The 19,485-nt window shown below is 35.3% G+C and overlaps 2 protein-coding genes across 2 annotated transcripts in view; both read left to right on the forward strand.

Moving 5' to 3' along the window:
* Positions 1-4,953: 4,953 nt before the first annotated feature.
* On the forward strand, positions 4,954-15,480 carry LOC142336895 (charged multivesicular body protein 5-like). The gene is made up of 5 exons (XM_075385865.1): positions 4,954-5,004; positions 5,811-5,959; positions 13,780-13,971; positions 14,430-14,504; positions 14,757-15,480. The coding sequence occupies exons 1-5, from the start codon at positions 4,983-4,985 to the stop codon at positions 14,982-14,984; spliced, it is 666 nt and encodes a 221-aa protein (XP_075241980.1). The 5' UTR covers positions 4,954-4,982; the 3' UTR covers positions 14,985-15,480.
* A 2,239-nt stretch (positions 15,481-17,719) lies between these two features.
* The window catches only part of LOC142335990 (splicing factor ESS-2 homolog), a 53,608-nt gene continuing 51,842 nt past the window's right edge, over positions 17,720-19,485 (forward strand). The window contains exon 1 of the mRNA XM_075384429.1: positions 17,720-17,983. Within this exon, the coding sequence (XP_075240544.1) occupies positions 17,734-17,983 (250 nt within the window). The 5' untranslated portion in view covers positions 17,720-17,733. The remainder of the gene's footprint in view (positions 17,984-19,485) is intronic.

Consider the following 19,485-nt stretch of genomic DNA (forward strand, 5'->3'; position numbering starts at 1 on the left):
TTTTAGTTTCTGTTAAATTCGAAAATTTAAAGTTTGACCTTAAATCTTAAGAAGTTGCGATTTTCCTCACTTAAGAGATGTCTTTTGAACTAATTTGGGAAGGTAATTTAACTCAAAAGCAATCACCAAAATGAAGTTATTATAAAAGACTCATTGAAAAATTTTGTGCTGGAACTGTGGTTTAAAATTAGGCGCAGTGTTTTGATTTTCTGCGAATAGTTTTTTGTCCTGGTGACGTTCTTTAATAAAGGTTCTCAACAGTCTATTTCGCGGCAATGTTCCTATACGGAAGCTATTTGCTATTGAAACAACATCGCTACAACGCTGCTGGAGAAGAGAGGCTACGCTACATTGCATAAGTTTTTTTTTCTTGCGTGCAAATTTTGAAATGGTGACTCACGTACGACTTTTCAAACTTCTCACAATTCAGTAGACTTCTTAATTCATACAGTTGCTTGCTTCTGCAGAGGAGTTAAATAGCCCCAGAAGTTTTGTGCAGTTACGAGATTAAAAAGGGTACCCAGGAACATCAAAATTCAGTTAAAGTTTGACTGAATCATATAGTGTTCTTTTGATTTAAAAAGAAGGAAGTTCTTCTATAACCAAATTTTCAGCTTTTGGCTTTTCATTGCAAAAATTTTGTTATTGAATGTACCTTTTTCTGGATAGTGCTTTAATAACAGTCAGTGATTTTTAATAAAACAGTCTCATCTCAGTTATTTTGCTGTTTAATTTTAAAATTTCACACTTGTCACGAAGGAGCTGCCGCGTGTGGAATTAGAAAAAGGTACAGTCAATAACAAAATTTTTGCAATGAAAAGCCAAAAGCTGAAAATTAGGTAATAAAAGAACTTCCTTCTTTTTAAATCAAAAGAACACTATATGATTCAGTCAAACTTTCTGAATTTTGATGTTCCTGGGTACCCCTTTTAATCTCGTAACTGCACAAAACTTCTGGGGCTATTTAACTCCTCTGCAGAAGCAAGCAACCGTATGAATTAAGAAGTCTACTGAATTGTGAGAAGTTTGAAATGTCGTACTTGAGTCTCCATTTCAAAACTTGCACGCAAGAAAAAAAAACTATTGCAATGTAGCGTAGCCTCTCTTCTCCAGCAGCGTTGTAGCGATGTAGTTTCAATAGCAAATAGCTGTGGTTTAAAATTAAGCACAGTATTTTGATTTTCTGCATATAGTTTTTTGTCCTGGTGACGTTCTTTAATAAAGGGTCTCAACAGTCTATTTCGCGGCTATGTGCCTATACGGAAGCTATTTGCTATTGAAACAACATCGCTACAACGCTGCTGAAGAGAGGCTACGCTACATTGCATAAGTTTTTTTTTCTTGCGTGCAAATTTTGAAATGGTGACTCACGTACGACATTTCAAACTTCTCACAATTCAGTAGACTTCTTAATTCACACAGTTGCTTGCTTCTGCAGAGGAGTTAAATAGCCCCAGAAGTTTTGTGCAGTTACGAGATTAAAAAGGGTACCCAGGAACATCAAAATTCAGTTAAAGTTTGACTGATTCAAATAGTGTTCGTTTGATTTAAAAAGAAGGAAGTTCTTTTATAACCAAATTTTCAGTTTTTGGCTTTTCATTGCAAAAATTTTGTTATTGACTGTACCTTTTTCTGGATAGTGCTTTAATAACAGTCAGTGATTTTAATAAAACAGTCTCATCTCAGTTATTTTGCTGTTTAATTTTAAAATTTCACACTTGTCACGAAGGAGCTGCCGCGTGTGGAATTAGAAAAAGGTACAGTCAATAACAAAATTTTTGCAATGAAAAGCGAAAAGCTGAAAATTGGGTTACAAAAGAACTTCCTTATTTTTAAATCAAAAGAACACTATATGATTCAGTCAAACTTTAACTGAATTTTGATGTTCGTGGGTACCCTTTTTAATCTCGTAACTGCACAAAACTTCTGGGGCTATTTAACTCCTCTGCAGAAGCAAGCAACTGTATGAATTAAGAAGTCTACTGAATTGTGAGAAGTTTGAAATGTCGTACTTGAGTCACCATTTCAAAATTTTCACGCAAGAAAAAAAAACTTATGCAATGTAGCGTAGCCTCTCTTCTCCAGCAGCGTTGTAGCGATGTTGTTTCAATAGCAAATAGCTTCCGTATAGGAACATAGCCGCGAAATAGACTGTTGAGAACCTTTATTAAAGAACGTCACCAGGACAAAAAACTATACGCAGAAAATCAAAATACTGCGCCTAATTTTAAACCACAGCTATTTGCTATTGAAACTACATCGCTACAACGCTGCTGGAGAAGAGAGGCTACGCTACATTGCATAAGTTTTTTTTCTTGCGTGAAAATTTTGAAATGGTGACTCAAGTACGACATTTCAAACTTCTCACAATTCAGTAGACTTCTTAATTCACACAGTTGCTTGCTTCTGCAGAGGAGTTAAATAGCCCCAGAAGTTTTGTGCAGTTACGAGATTAAAAAGGGTACCCAGGAACATCAAAATTCAGTTAAAGTTTGACTGATTCATATAGTGTTCGTTTGATTTAAAAAGAAGGAAGTTCTTTTATAACCAAATTTTCAGCTTTTGGATTTTCATTGCAAAAATTTTGTTATTGACTGTACCTTTTTCTGGATAGTGCTTTAATAACAGTCAGTGATTTTAATAAAACAGTCTCATCTCAGTTATTTTGCTGTTTAATTTTAAAATTTCACACTTGTCACGAAGGAGCTGCCGCGTGTGGAATTAGAAAAAGGTACAGTCAATAACAAAATTTTTGCAATGAAAAGCCAAAAGCTGAAAATTGGGTTACAAAAGAACTTCCTTATTTTTAAATCAAAAGAACACTATATGATTCAGTCAAACTTTAACTGAATTTTGATGTTCGTGGGTACCCTTTTTAATCTCGTAACTGCACAAAACTTCTGGGGCTATTTAACTCCTCTGCAGAAGCAAGCAACTGTATGAATTAAGAAGTCTACTGAATTGTGAGAAGTTTGAAATGTCGTACTTGAGTCACCATTTCAAAATTTTCACGCAAGAAAAAAAAACTTATGCAATGTAGCGTAGCCTCTCTTCTCCAGCAGCGTTGTAGCGATGTTGTTTCAATAGCAAATAGCTTCCGTATAGGAACATAGCCGCGAAATAGACTGTTGAGAACCTTTATTATAGAACGTCACCAGGACAAAAAACTATTCGCAGAAAATCAAAATACTGCGCCTAATTTTAAACCACAGCTATTTGCTATTGAAACTACATCGCTACAACGCTGCTGGAGAAGAGAGGCTACGCTACATTGCATAAGTTTTTTTTCTTGCGTGAAAATTTTGAAATGGTGACTCAAGTACGACATTTCAAACTTCTCACAATTCAGTAGACTTCTTAATTCATACAGTTGCTTGCTTCTGCAGAGGAGTTAAATAGCCCCAGAAGTTTTGTGCAGTTACGAGATTAAAAAGGGTACCCAGGAACATCAAAATTCAGCTAAAGTTTGACTGAATCATAAAGTGTTCTTTTGATTTAAAAAGAAGGAAGTTCTTTTATGACCAAATTTTCAGCTTTTGGATTTTCATTGCAAAAATTTTGTTATTGACTGTACCTTTTTCTGGATAGTGCTTTAATAACAGTCAGTGATTTTTAATAAAACAGTCTCATCTCAGTTATTTTTCTGTTTAATTTTAAAATTTCACACTTGTCACGAAGGAGCTGCCGCGTGTGGAATTAGAAACTTTTGCCCATAATTAGACTTTTTTCATCGAAAACTATCAGATAAAGAGAATTTTATTTTTGATCATGGAGGGAGTGATCGGAAAAGTAAATAATTTTCATAGCAGCGCTGTTTTGGATTTTCATTGCAAAAATTTTGTTATTGACTGTACCTTTTTCTGGATAGTGCTTTAATAACAGTCAGTGATTTTTAATAAAGTCTCATCTCAGTTATTTTTCTGTTTAATTTTAAAATTTCACACTTGTCACGAAGGAGCTGCCGCGTGTGGAATTAGAAACTTTTGGCCATAATTAGACTTTTTTCATCGAAAACTATCAGATAAAGAGAATTTTATTTTTCATCATGGAGGGAGCGATCGGAAAAATAAATTTTCATAGCAGCGCTGTTAATCGAATATAAATGAACCACGGGATGATAACAAAAAGGAAATGAAATAACCGGTACCAATTATTGCTTGCATTTTAAATTCTAGTCGGAAAAGTTTTTGATCCCATTACTTTTTTCCTAGAATGTCAGTATCATGAATATCTTTTAATTTTTTTTATTATCGGCAGAAGATACTTGGTTGTTGCAATTTACTCTTGAAGCAAGAATTTTTTGCGTACGCGCATTAGCATGGAAGCATCGTGTTCTAAACAACACCTGATAACTATAACTTGAACAGGTATCTTACTTAGACACTTTGAAATATACCACCGTATAATTGCTAATAAAAAGAAGAATTATCTGTTTCCTTGATTTATTTACTATCAACTCAGGTATTAATCTGTTGCTGTTTATATCCCTCGGTTATTTTTCTATTTCAGATCTATATTCAGCAATCTGCTGGCTACGCCTGCAAAGCTATTCTTACATTTATCAGCCTTAAGAAAATGCGTTTAATTGCCATTTAACGATATTTGTCGCAATTAGTTTTGTCCTCTCGGTCTTAGTCGAGATTTTTTGTCTGACTACTTTTCAAGTGACTTTCACGCTTAGCTTCTTGATTTTCGAGAACTAAAATGCTCTGATTCAGAATTTAAAGAGGGTTAAGCAAAATGTGGTATTATAAAAATTCGAATAGAAAATGCGCCCAAGTTGGTTTTGTTTGAGAGCAATTCGTCTGACATTAGTCGGTTATGTTTGTTTTATTAGCAAGTAATCTAATAGACGAAGCTTCTTTCATTAATGTGTTCAGCCTTCTATTAGGTTTCATGGCGTTGGAAGTTTAATTGTGCGGTTCCTTGTACGTTCATTGTCTTTTTATTTTCAGATCTGTTTTGACTGACTTTTGCGTGACATGAACAGACTCTTCGGAAAAGGTGAGCTGTGGAACATAGTTGATCGATTATGCAGTGTTGTTTGTCTTCAGATGTTCACGAAAGCTTTGTGCTAAAATGGTTTTATAAGGCGACAGAATGAAATGAATCAATTAATGAAAAGGATAGCAATTCTTCTTAAAAAATTAACAATTCTTCCGAAGCTGTGATAACATAAAACTAGATCTTTTTTGTATTTTAGCGAACAGTGCTAAAAGTGACCAACTAAGTTCAAACAGAGCTTCAATGGCTTCGAGTAGTGGCAGTAATGTGTCAACTGCAAAACAGTTGTTCAAAAGTAGAAGATACTAAAGTAGTCTCAAGTTCTTTATCTTGCACCTATAATCATGCCTTCATTTTCTATTCACCTCAAGATATCTGTCAGTGATTCGAAAGAGGCTTTTGATTTTCGATATCTCAATACTTTTTAAAAGGTAATTGGAGCTGTCCCTTGGTCACCCGTGAACAAATTTTTTAATAAACCTATAAGTGAACAAATTGATCCATGTTTTTGCACTGATGATGAATTGTATAGTTTATTAATTGGTGGAACTATCCGTTACAATTAAAGCTTTCTAATGTAATTTTAATTATAGATTGTCATTTTTCAATTCTAGATTGTCCACCGCGCAAAAGGAAACAACATTTCTAATCATTTTGATAGGGTGTGATGGCTGCATATGGTTGGCACTTTTTGCTGCATATGTAGGACGAGGCTCTTAATCAGTCAGCATTGAGAACAATCACTTCTGAGCAAATAAACTAATATGCTTCTTTAGCTTCTGAATATCTTTTGCACGCATATTTAGGAAATAAGGCACCGCCTCCCAGTTTGGACGAGTGCATTCAGAATGTGGACGGAAGAGCAGACGCAGTTGACAAAAGAGTTGCGAAAATTGATGCTGAGCTGAAGAAACTCAAAGATCAGATGAGCAAAATGAGAGACGGACCTTCCAAGGTTAGACCAAAGAAAAGATTGGAACGATTATGAAAGAGCATTTGGTAGCTTTTATTGTCGATCTTTGACTGAGTGTTGAGAATTACCGACTTAAGCAGAGCCCACGTGCTCTACCGAAAAGCACCGAATTTTTATAGGTGCTATCCGATCGTTGCTATATTTTGCTGATCTTGGTGGTTTTTAAGACTCGAGAAGTATTAACTTTAGTGGTTTTTTAACGACGAGTAGTGGAATTTTTGTGGAGCGTCTTTTTTATGTATAATTTTTGGAGTGTGTTTAAAACAAGTATGTAACTCCAATGCCGCACAAATGGAAACGTCAATGCCGCACGAATGTAAAGACCAATGCCTCACGTTAAAGCTGGTTGAAAAAGAAATCGAAAAAGAAATCGACTAGTGGAGAAGTGGTTTTCTGTTCATGCCACATTTTTTTAATGAAGCGAGAAAAGTAGGTGTAATAAATTTTCCTCTAAGCGAGGAGATGCCGAATCTTCAGGGCAGTTTTTTGTTGTACCTATAACTTGTGCGGCCAACTTGTTTTCCTCGCATATGCTAACAAGTAATTGGACGTTTGAGAGCATTTTTCTACATCTTAAGCATATATTATATGCAATTTTGAGCTATTTTTGTCTTTTGCCATTTCTTAGCGATTTTTATATCCTTTATAATTAATTATCTTCTATTGGACGTTTTTTGGCCTGAGCCAGGCTTTTAGTGGGTTGCAATAACATTTGATTGATAGCCGGGAAGCGATAGCTGCTATTATTGGGGATATCATGTCCTTTAATTTGTCGTCTCCATCGATAATTCTTGCGACCAATGACTTCAATTTCAGTGATTTCTACTGCTTTGCCGTTAAAATCTGTGTACGTGACGTCATTTGTTCTGCTTTTAGGTCATTTGCGTGACTTAGCTCACTCAAAAAAATGATTTCTGAACTCAATTAATGAACTTTAAAATTTATGAACATCTAGTTAAAGAACAATAGTGTGCATCTAAGTACTGTCAATCCTATATGCACTTATTCTTCAGTATAAAAGTCTTGAGTTTTTGATTTCGAATAATAAGTTCGAAGAATATTGATTAATTGCTCTCAAACGAAGTTTGTAGCAATTACATTAGTCCTGTCGGTCTTTTTTATGCGATTTTTCGCTTGACCGATTTTTCGTCTGACGCTTTTGACTTTTCGTCCACAAAAACAGGATAAACAGGTGGCGCCCAGTGGGCATTAAGAGCTCTTAGAGCCTTTCAACTCTGCTTCAGCTCAAACTGTTTTGGAGACTTATGCTTATACTTATGTTTGTAAAGAGCGGTTCTTAGAGGTTGAAGACACCCCCACTATTGCCCCCACTGAGCCTGTTGCCCCCACCCCAGTGTTGCCCCACCACACTTCTCTCTCCCCATTAGTCACTGGTGTCCCCCCCCCCCCCGTAGCTAGCTACTGACGAACAACCGGTTGCTAAAAACGCAAATTCATACTATATTGCAATTTTTTTCAAGCTTTTTGAAACTTTTTGACATTTTTTTACTTTTAGCCCTAGGTGTCAAGAAATCTCCTCTAGGTTTTAATAATAGGTTGCTGCATAGTTTTTAGTGGTAGTGGAAATGTTTTATCATTTTAATGTCGCGAATTTAGGCAATTTTTTGACTTGAAAATGTGCAATTTTTCAAATTTTTTATTTTTTTTATTCAGGTCTTTCCAGACCCAGGGGCCAGAAAACATCCTGAGGGGTTTGATAAAAAGTTACTGACAAATTAGTTTTTCAACTTTTTAATGTAACAAATTTTAACAATTTTTTAATGAAACTTGCTTTTTCAAATTTTTCGATATTTTTGTCGTTTTTTAGGTTTTTCAGTCTCAAGAGCCAAGAAACCCCCTCTAGGGTTTGAAAATAGGTGACTGTATAATTCCTGGGTTAAATGGAATTTCTTGCAAGATTTTAACAGCACGAATTTTAGCATATTTTTTTACAATTTTTGCCATTTTTTCTTTTTTTGACCTTTATAGTCATTATTCAGGTTTTTGAAGCTCAAGGGTCAGAAAACCTCTGTTGGGGTTTGATAATCAGTTACTGTTAAATCTATTTGGTCATGGAATAATCAACTTTTTAATATCACAAGTTTTATAATTTTTTATAAAACTTGCAATATAAGTTTATTGAAATTTTTTGTCTTTATTTTTGGTTGCTCTAGCCTCCAGAGCCACGGAACTTCCTCTAAGGTTTAATAATATGTTACTGCACAGTTTATAGGTGCAATGGAATGTTCTTCAAGATTATAATATCACGAATTTAAGCAATTTTTGAAATGTTTGCATTTTTTTTTACTGTTTTTGAATTTTTTTCCGGCAACAGAGGACCTGGGACCTCCTCCAAGGTCTGATAATAACCTGCTTCATAGTTTTCAGAGTTAATGGGATAGTGATCAATCTTTTTCATTACTCCAGTCTTAGTAATTTTTGGATAAACTTAAAGCTTTTCAAATTTTTGGAAATTTTTATTCCAAGTGTTTGGACCTTAATGAGCGTCTGAAACTATTTCACTATTGCAGGCTTGAAACAGGGATACCGAATAGCCTCTTGAGACAATGAAATGGTTCTTAGGATATTAATATCTTGAATTGTAGCAAGATTTTTAATTAAATTTGCATTTTCTCTATCGAGTGATCAATATTTTTTGTCCTTTTCGACTACCATTACTGGCCAACGAAACTTTTCAAGTCTCGGTGATGGGTTATTTCACAGAAATTTCGAGACAAAACAATGTTTTTGAAATTTTTTTTACTGCGAAGTTGAATTTTTTTTGGATATTGTCTTTCAGTTCTTTTCTATATGTTTTTTTAACGAGGCTGGAAAACTAGACGTTGCAGAGTCGAATCCAATCGTGGAAAATATTCCTGTCTCTTCCTTTCTCTCTGTCGGTTAGAGTTTCTTTCCTTTTCTTTCTCGTTCACTTTTTATCTCTCGCTCTATCTCTCGCTATCTCTCTCTCTCTCTCTCTCTCTCTCTTTGTTGATGTCGCACTTCAGCTGCTGTTATGTGGCGTAATGTCATCATCTCTCAGCCTCATTAACAATGAGTTATTGTAAAGTTTTTTTTATAAATCATAAACGATCTAACAGGCACTTTTTAGGAAATCATTGTTAATTGCTTTGGAAAGCAAATTGTAGCAAATATATTAAACCTGTTTGTCTCATTTTTGCAATTTATTGCTTCACCGATTTTTCGTCTGACCCACTCAACTTTCGTCTTCAGAAACTGGATAAAGAGGTAGCGCCCAGAGGTTGCTAAACCGTGGCTAGCTGCTGATGAAGTCAACTGCTCGCCGGTCGTTTGAGAGCAATTCGCTTGACGTTAGTCGCTTATGTTTAGGGCTTTTTCCTGATAGAGCGTATGTGTCTCATAAAACTGACAGTCCGAATCTAACCCAAAAAGTCTAGTTGGCAATTAAAGGACTGGTGGCCAACCTGTCTATCTTATTTCTTTAGCTGTTTCCATTCCATGGAAGGCCACAAACGTGTGTCTCAATTATTCCCGGCAATCTGCTGGCTCTGATTTGACCGGTACTTTCTAGAAACACTATTGTCAACGAAAATTTAAAAAAGTTTCAGCCGGTTCTTGATTTTTTTACATCGCCCATTTGACTTTTGGTCCTCAAATTGGATTAACAAGTAGCCCTTAGTACTTAGGTTGCTTAGAGTTTTAGCTGTAATTAGTCTCTAAGTTTGATTTTCAAAATGGTGTGGAGGAGTCAGTTTCAGGGTTTTTCTGCCGTTTCCTTGTTTTAAATGTTTAACCTCCGCAGTCACCCGTACACTCCCCCAACCCCACCTTTTAACGCACCCCAACAGCCCCTTAACTTGGCGTTTTGATTTGGAGTGCCTCTCGTCCATTTCTCCCAGAACCATAACCCCAGAGCCCAGTTTTAAGCAGAGCTCATGTGAGGTGCACCAAAAAGCACAGATTTTTTAAAGCTGCAAGCTGATTTTAGCTATTGGCCAATGATCTTGGTGGTCTTTAGGACTCGAAAAGTTTTATCTGTAAGGTTTTCAACGACTCGTAGTGGAGCTTAGGCATCTACAAGAGCTCTATCGAGTTGTTCAATAGTTTTATGCAGTTAGATCTAAGTTAACACCTACCTCCACAAGTCAAAACCAAATGATAAGATCAAATAAATTAAGACGCTCAATGGTTTTACGCTTTGTAAACGGAATAATTTTGTCAGGAATAATTCAAAATTGCGGAACAAGTTTTCACAAGATGAATACTGTGTTAATAATTTTATTACTTTGTTATTAGAATCTTCGCTTGTTCCTGTACTCAGTACTATTTAATGACTGTATAAGGAAGCGCGTGTTCCCAGAATGTTTGCAAAAGGCTATAGTTATTCCCTTCGATAAATTAGGAAATTTTGTTGATCCAAACATTTTTTAGGCCTATTTCGATCCTCCCTACAATCAGCAAATTATTTGAAAATTTTGTTCGCTCAAGCAGTTTCCTCGCCAAAAATGCTCGTTGAGCTGAGAACATGTGAGCTGTACTGAAAAGCACAGACTTTTTTAGTTGCAAGCTGATTTTATCTATAGAGCAGTGATCCTGGTAGTTTTTAGGACTCGAAGTTTTTGTCGTGAGGTTTTCAACTACTTGCAGTGGTGCTTACGGCATCTACAAGAGCTCTGTCGAGTTGTTCATTAGTTAACACCTACTTCCACAAGTCAAAAGCCAAATAAGGAGATCAAATAGAAGAAAACACTGAATAGTATTACGCTTCGTAAAAATAATTTTGTAAAAACTTATTTAGAAATTGCCGAACAAGTTTTCACAAGATTATTTCTGTATTAATAATTTTATTAATTTATGTTAGAATGTTCTCTTGTTCCTGTACTCACAGTACTATTCATTGACTGCATCTGGAAGCGCGTGGTCCCAGAATGTTTGCAAAAGGCTATAGTTATTCCCCTCCATAAATTGGGAAATTTTTTTGATCCAATCAATTTTAGGCCTATTTCGATCATCCCTACAATCAGCAAATTATTTTGAAATTTTGTTCGCTCAATTAAGTTCTTTCCTGGACCAAAATAATATTTTTTCTCAAAAACAATACGGCTTCGGAAAACAAATTTGCACGATCAACCCTCGAGCTTGTTAATGTCTAAAATACAAAAATCATGGGAATTGAAGAATGCAGCAAAAGGAGCAACTTCTGTGGATTTACGACAAGCTTTTGATGCTCTGAGCTATCAACACCTGCTTAATGTACTTCTTTATCTGGGCTTTACAAGGCCAGAACAAGAACTGGTGTCTTCCTACCTATCAAGCAGAATTCAGAGAGTTAGAATTGGTAATCAACTATCATCATGGAAAACTATTGACGTTTGGGTGCCACAGGGGTCAGTTCAGGGGCCTCTACTTCATTTTATATATAAATGGGAAAGCTGGCCAACCTGTCTATCTTATTTCTTGTTGTTTTAATTCCATGGAAAGCCACAATTGTCTGTCGAGGCTATTTTCCGGCCAAATGGTGGTTCTGACTACTGGTACCTTCTAGAAACATTTTGTCAAGGAGAATCCAATGATTTTAGCCACACTATCTGGTACTTGATTTTTTTACATCACCCATTTGACTTTTGGTCATCCAATTGGGTAAACTTTTGAACGAAAACCATATGTAAAGTACCTTGGTGTTTTTTGACAACCATTTGAAATTTACCGAGCATGTTCAATTCTTAATTGAAAAGCTGAACAGCTTATCGCTTGAAAACATTGACTTCTTCACAATTTTTGGTTTACTATAATTATGTGTATAACAGGGACAAATAGTACTTGTTGGTTGGTCCACTATTTTTTGTTATGTATGTACAACCGATTATTCAATATGCTAGGGGAGTTGTATTTGAAAGAAATCATAAAGTTGTTAGTCATTTTTTTTTGCGTAATGAGAGCCATTGGAGGAGATTAAAAATCAATAATAACTTGTGTTGAAACTTGAGAAGGCATCAAAATCGAGAAGCACATGTAGATCCATCAAACCATCTAATAAGGCAACTGGCTGTAGTTCTAAACCTATTGGTGTAAGGGTAAGGAAATTACTCAACATCATGATTAAGTGCGATCCCAAAATCGCAAAACGTATGGAAGCAATGAACAGGAAAACTGGATACTTTATCTTTATGTGTGTCCAATGTTACATTCAAGGCAATGCTGAACTACTTTCAAATTATTTTGATCTTTTTTCTCTGAGTTTTTTTGTTGGTTTTTAATTCCGTTTTTTTTCAAATAGTGGAATTTTAAATTTGAAGAATTTCTGGCCAAGTATTTTCAAAGTGCTTCTAGGCATCACAAGATTAGGCTTCTTTGAAGCCTCTTGATTTACTGTTGGAACTGAGTGATGTGTTTGTGCTGAGTGGATAACATGTCCTTTGTTTCTGAAAATCAATTTAATTTCAGTTTTAATAGCTCTGATGGAGCGTCTGTTTCGTCGATTGTCTTTAGAGTGTGTTAAAAACAAAATTGTAAAAGCAAAAATGTGCGCCGATGCCGCACATTAAAACTGCGTATTTGTCAAATTGAACAAAACAGGTACCAAGAAAAGAGTGGTTTTCTGTTGTCAATGTGGTCTTCTAACATTTTTTTAAAAATTTTTAAGTGAGAAAATCAAGTTTAAAAGAATTTTCTCCAATTGAGCGGATTTTTCGCGTGCAGAATTTTCATGGCGGTTGTTGATTTTACCTATAAATTGTTTGCTAAAATATTTTTGCTCGGAGAAGCTAACAAGTAATTAGACTTCCGCAGCTTTTTACCATCTTAAGCATTTATTAGAGGCAATTTTGGTCTATTTTTCGTCAATTCGCCGTTTCTGACGTGTTCGCAAGTAATTATCTTCTGTAGAACGTTTTTTGGGTTGAAATTAGTTCCTATCGGTTTCAGTAACCTTTGATTTAATGGGTACTTGGTGTGTTCTCGATAGTTTCTTTTAAAAATTGTTCAATAATTTTTTTAGAACTTGGATGGTTGTTGGTGCTGAATGGAGACAATTGAATATTTGATTGTCGAGTTTTTACTCAAATGGGTCAAAAGTTTTATTGATTTGTACATATAGGAAAACGTTTTCGGTGGTTATTCTCCGATTTTTCCATATTGTTTTTTCTTTTATCATTTACCCAGCTTAATTTCATTTACCCGAATATTTTTTTCGGTGGACTGTCAGGGTTTTAAAGTTCGTGCTGTGGATTCTTCATTTATTTTTGCCTGAAATGTTTGACATTGAAAGATCGCTTATATTGGTGAATTTAACGTTTTTACATTTCTTTCGCGAAATCTGCCGAATTTTTAAAATAAGTTCTTGCTGTTTTCTTTGACAGAAAGATGGCTAAACATTATACTGGACTTGATATTAAGGTCAATTAAGTTAACGCTATAAGGTTTCAATAATAATGAAGGGCTCTTTTACATTGAAGGCTGTTAGTAATGCAACATGGCGATCAAAAACAAAACGAACAATTGTATTTTTTGGTTGGAAGAAAGAATTGTTTTTAGATAGCTATTATATAATGCTTCAGAAATTTTTTTTTAAATTTTTACTGTATCTGTTGCTACGTATATATTGTAGCACGCAAGTCTCTTTCAGCTGTTTCGGCAATCTGTCTGGCTATTTAATCTGTCGCAGCTAATAAATGATTTTACAAACTGACCAGTGTGGACAAAATTTAATTTGCTGCGAAAGTAGTCAAATTGTAATTTCTCTGTCGGTTTGTATACTCCGACAGAAGTTTTTTTCTTATGTATTGTAATGAATGTGATCGTAGCTTTGTTTTTTTACACAGAACGCGATCAAGCAGAAAGCGATGCGACTTTTGAAACAGAAGAAGCAGTACGAGAACCAGGTGGATGGTCTTCGCAACCAGGCCTTCAACATGGAGCAGACCAACTTCACCACTCAGAGTCTCAAGGACACACAGACAACTGTTGCAGCCATGAAGAGTGGCCTCAAAGACATGAAGAAAGAGTATAAAAAGGTATCCTTCTCTTATGATCATCTTAAGAACCTAATGATTTGCCCTTTCTGTCAGGACTTGATCTTTCAAGTAAATGATGGTTTGATTGATAAGATATTTGCCGTTAGATTGACTGTGTAGATTGCCTTAATAGGAGGACCTTTTAAGTCTCTCTCTACACAGTCTCCTGATATATTTAGAACATTCCAACTTCCGAGTTCCATCAAAAAGGCCAAATCTTGACAAGAAAGGTCTTTTGTTTTTTCTCAGATTTTGGTTTAATGTAAATATCTCGTGGCTATGTTTTTACAAAAAATTTTTTCGTGCTATCTGAAAAGCAGATCTTGTTGGTTCATCGCTGGATTTTGTTGAATTGAATGACATTTAATTATACTCAATATAAATCATTGTAACAAATCAGGAAATAGACTAAACACATCGAAATCTCTACTGGGTTTATTATGGTACTTTGTGTTCAGGTGAATATTGACAAGATTGAGGACATGCAAGACGAACTGGAGGATATGATGGAGCAGGCCAACGAAATACAAGAGGTATGAATCGGAAATGAAATCAGAGACATGCAAATTTAAACAATATACGCAAATGCAACATTAGAAGTTTGAGTGCTCAACAATTAGTTCTATTTGAGTCTATTAAGCGGCTATAAAAGTTGCACAATTTTTCGATTCATAAAATAAATTATGATAAAAATTTTGATCATCTTCACAAGATTGCACAGACTCTACAGATAATTAACAACTACAGGGCTGATTACGGCTCTATTTAAAAAACGCCAAATTTAGGTAATGGGAAGAAGCTACGGAGTTCCTGATATCGACGAAGACGACTTGGAGGCGGAATTGGAAGCACTGGGTGATGAGCTTGGAATGGATGAAGACGCTGACTTCCTGAATGAGGCGGCAAGTGTTCCCACCGGAGATCCATCTGCTTCCAAACAGCCAGGAGCCGCATCAGCTGATGGTCAAGTGGCAGTTGATGAGTTCGGTTTGCCACAAATACCCGCTGCTTGATGATAGAAACAGATGTGCTAATTGTTATTATAGTTTACTACTAGACTCATATCTTCCTTTTTTCTCTCCAATTAAGTTGAAGATTGGGAACTGTCTCCTTCGTACCTATGAAACTACTGCTATTTACGGACATGCACTAACGCTAGTGAACTGATGTGGCTTTTGTTATAAAAAATTTATGGCCGCCTAAAATTGTAGTTCTTAGGATACAGATCTCAAATTCGCGTCATCAGGTAGGTTTATCCGTAGCTACTGATCAACTAATTTAATTTATAGCTATGTATGATTCTCTTGACCAGCCTGACTTATTCATTAAACAGTCTTCTTATCCCTCAATTATCGTGACAAATATTTAAAGCAGCTTAGACTCAATGACACAAATAAGCTTCAAGTTGTGAAGGATAACAAATCTATTTCTTTTCCGCAATTTGTAAATACTATCTAAATAAGTGCTCTACAAACAGCTGGGAGTCAATATATTTTTACATAGATAGAATTTGTATTTCCGACATTAAGGAAATGAGCGAATGAAGGTTTAGAATGTGACATTCTTCATACTGATCAGAATTTCTTTGTAATGCGTATTCGATCCTCGCTCTTGTAAGCTTTTTACGCCTCATCAACTTCACGTCACTTCTGACTTCTTCAGTTGGCGCACTGCTTCAGTCTGTGTTACTTAATATATGACGTTTTTGATCGGTCCACTTTTTTTAACGAGTGATCGGATGTCGGAGTAGGACGCGGAAATTAATTCGGGTCTTTCCCATTAACCCCCCGCCCCACGAAATTGTAGCCACCCCATTATGGTATAATTACCATGCTTGGTAGGCGATACGTTATCTGAGTACTAAGCTGGGGCTATAATGGGACCACTCAATAATTCTGTTTTGCTGTTCCAAGTTAACACTGGAGTGAACTGATAGTTTCGAATAGAAAATTCGTTGGTGCAGCTTTTGCGTTAGATGAAAACTTACTGCCTGTGGAAAGCACGGATTTTTAAATAGATTTTGTTTTGAATCAGGAGTGTGTCTAAGATTAGCAACTTTGATACCATTTTTTCTCAGAATTGTTGTTGAGTTTTCAGTGCGGCTCCTGATTTGTGGAATATTTGGTACTTTGTCTCAAAGTAGTTACATCGTAATGTTGTCTTGTTTCGATCTTTTTTGACAGTTTGTTTAACGATTCCAAATTGTAGTTGCGTCTTTTATTTTCAAAACTCTTAGTTATTTTTGTTATTTTTGCCCACCTTTAATAGCCCCATAGTTACTTCGTCTTTACTTATTTAAAAGGCATATATTCTGAAGTGTCTTAAAGAGCTAAAAATCAATCCTTTTTGTACCCTGTTTTTCAAAAATTCGACATCGCTGGAGTTTTCGCAGAAGTTTCCTAAAACACAAAATATATTTCTACGGCAAACGTTTCTGCAATATCAATTCAGATTTGGAAGTGTTTTTTTGATGCTTTTTGGAACATTCTGTGCCAAGCACATAATCATGCGAACCCTGTTGTTGGTAATGAATTCAATTAAAGGATTTGAAAACTCCAATTTTTTTGGCGTTATGGTATATTGACTTAGTCTTGACCAGATAAATTTGAATAATTGACAGTAAAATGAGTACAGTAATTAATAGCTTTCTTTTATACCAACTGATATCTAAATGAATCTTAGTTAGCACTAATTTTGCCGGTGATCTTTTTTGAGTTTTAAATACTCTTATGTAAATTGAAAACATTCGACTTCTAATGTCAACACTCTTTGCAAATGATAACAGTATGTGGTTGTGTTTTTTGGTACATTAATACGTCAGAATAAATTCCAAGCAGTCCACGCAAATTTTTTTGTCGAAAGAGACAACGAAATGATTTTTAATGATGAAATATTCATATTTTTTAATGATATAAACATCTCTATTGATATCTATGAGAGCTGTCTATCATTCGGTATTGTTCCGATGGATGCAATATACGATTTTGTATGGTGGATTTTCTCTTAACTATAGAATTCTTGCTAATAATGATTGTTCGAGCGGTGATCGCAGAGTTGAAAGCAAAAACTGGTTTTTATTTTGGTTTGAGCGAAATTTTTTATTGCCAGCACTGTTAAACCAGAAACAATTTTTTAATGTTTGGAAACTATTGATTTCAAATGGTTTGTCAAGAAGGCACTGGGAAAATGTTTGCCTAAGAATTCATATATTTTATGGCTAGCTTTTCCTCGTCTGAAGCTGGAGATGTATACTAAGCATGTTTCAAAAAAAGCCAGCGTAGTCACCCTATGGACATAGTGAGGTCACATTAGAGAAGTTATTGCTGGGTGCAAGGGCCGAGAAGGCTCAGACTGTTCTAGCTTAATTAGAGAAGAAAATGGTGAAAATTGAGCTGCTTATTGCTAACAGTTGAGGGTGTCGAAAGTGAAAGATTGTTGATGCAAGAGAATGACTTCAATTAGAGCTAGTTCAGGTTTCATCAGTCATTTTGAAGCATACGAAGAGCCAATGACGATGTCTAAAACGCTCTGTTTGTCATTACTTTGGCTAGTTGAGTCAAATTTTCCTGTTGCGAATGTATGTTAAAATATTTTAAAGGATTTGCCTTCAAGTTATTAAATCCCATGTTAGTGTTAAAATTTGTTGCAAGAGTTTTGCAAAGGAATGCGAATCTTCTAATAATCTTAAATCACCTGGCATTCGCGACCAGTTTCCTTTGAAAATGAGCAGCTGATTTTATTTCAGAGTACGGCATGTAGATAATGTTTGCTGGTGAAACTTTGACGATGACGTCACCACTATTAACGCAGTCCGTGCCCGCGTCTCCTGGCTCTGTGCGTGAAGTTGGAAAGGGGGCCAAGGAGGCAGTGGAGAAATGTCAACAGATGGAGGCTAAATTGACACCTCACAGGCACCAGCAATTACTAAGGAGCGAACGAAGTGGAAGTGGGAGTGTACGAAGAGGGGATGTATCTGTTATGAGGAATATCGATGGCAGCGAAACACCAGCCGGTATGTAGAACTTTCCATTTAAATGGTAGAAACAGTTTACTCACTGATGAAATTTTGTAACATTTTTATGGAGAATAGTTGCGTGCATTGTACAATTCCAGAGGTCTGAAAAGTCGATAGAGGGATACTTATGCAGTAGTTGAGTTTAACTATCAATACGGGGTGATAGGCGTAGTTGTGCGTTAAATTCTGCCAAATTTAAAATCCCTATTTTTAATAGCCGCACTCATCTTCTCAGCCGGCTATTATAGCGCTCCTATTTTTTTTACGACTCGAAGAGGAGTATTGGTTTTCTTAAGGTTTTTTTTTACCGGAAGTACTATTCGTTCAGACGCTGTTTTGACCTAAAAGCGAAAGTGAGAAAAATTGCCGTGTGAACAAATTTTTTCTGAGCGAGAGAAATTTTTTGATCATGCGCTGCGTTTAGTGAATGACTTTTGGACTTTGAAAACTAGTTTTTGACTGAATGGCGCATATAGATAACCGTTTTTAGCCGTTTTTCGTTTAAGTGGCCCATTTTTTTGCTTGTAATTTGGTTTTTAGTAGAAATGATTTTTATTTGATGCTATATTGAAATGTAAACCTTGGAAATTAATACCACAGTGTTTTGTAGTGCCTGGAAACGCGTTTCAGGTTCAAAATTGGCACATATTTCTTGATTTTTAAATTAATTTTTGGCTTTTTTCCTATTAATTTATTCATTTTTGGATCTTTTAGCCGTCTTTTTGTCAAAAATCAGTTAATATGTCAACGTCCCGTTGATAATTCATATACTGAACGCCTCTTTCTACCTCGATGTAATTTTGTTGTATAAAATTGTATATATGCTAATCCGATTTTGGTAATTTTTTCCAATTTTTCTCAGTTTTGGGTCTGTATTTTGGCTTTCAATAGCCTTTTTGTGCAACATGAGGGGTTTTAATTTTGTTCAAAGAAAACTTCTATCGTTTTTTTAGCGTTAAATTTTTGAAAAACAGTTCAAGTTTATTTTAAGAATGCAGTCTTAAAAATTTTTTGACCGTTTTATTTGGAAAATGTTTCAATGTTTCGTATGTTAGATTTCTGCTTTTTCTTTTTGTTCTGTTCAGGAGGATGGATGTTTGTCTCAGATGACTCATGGTCTTTTCTATGTCTCGAATGCTGAAAACTGAAATGTGTTCGTTTTTCTTGTTTTTTTCATTTGATTTTTAACTTTCAAAAATCAAGAATTAGTCTTTGTTACGGTGTTCCTTACATTGTGTCCATATTGTTCACATTCTAGCTAGTATCATTCTAGCTTTGTCCTGGCACCTACATTTATAGTGGTTATATTGATTTTTTCTGTTATTAAAAAATTGAATGATTTCAGTTTTTTCTTAGATTTTTGTCATTTCTTTGGTTTGCAATTGATTTCATTCAACATAAGGCAGTACTGAGAGTTTGCTAGAGAGCTTTTTCCAGAAGGTCCATTTGTTACTTTTTATTGATTTTTCTCTGGCCTTGGTTTTGTTCTTAAACAATTT

This window comes from Convolutriloba macropyga, chromosome 3, assembly GCF_964194025.1.
Source record: "Convolutriloba macropyga chromosome 3, txConMacr16.3, whole genome shotgun sequence".
Taxonomy (NCBI): Eukaryota; Metazoa; Xenacoelomorpha; order Acoela; family Convolutidae; genus Convolutriloba; species Convolutriloba macropyga.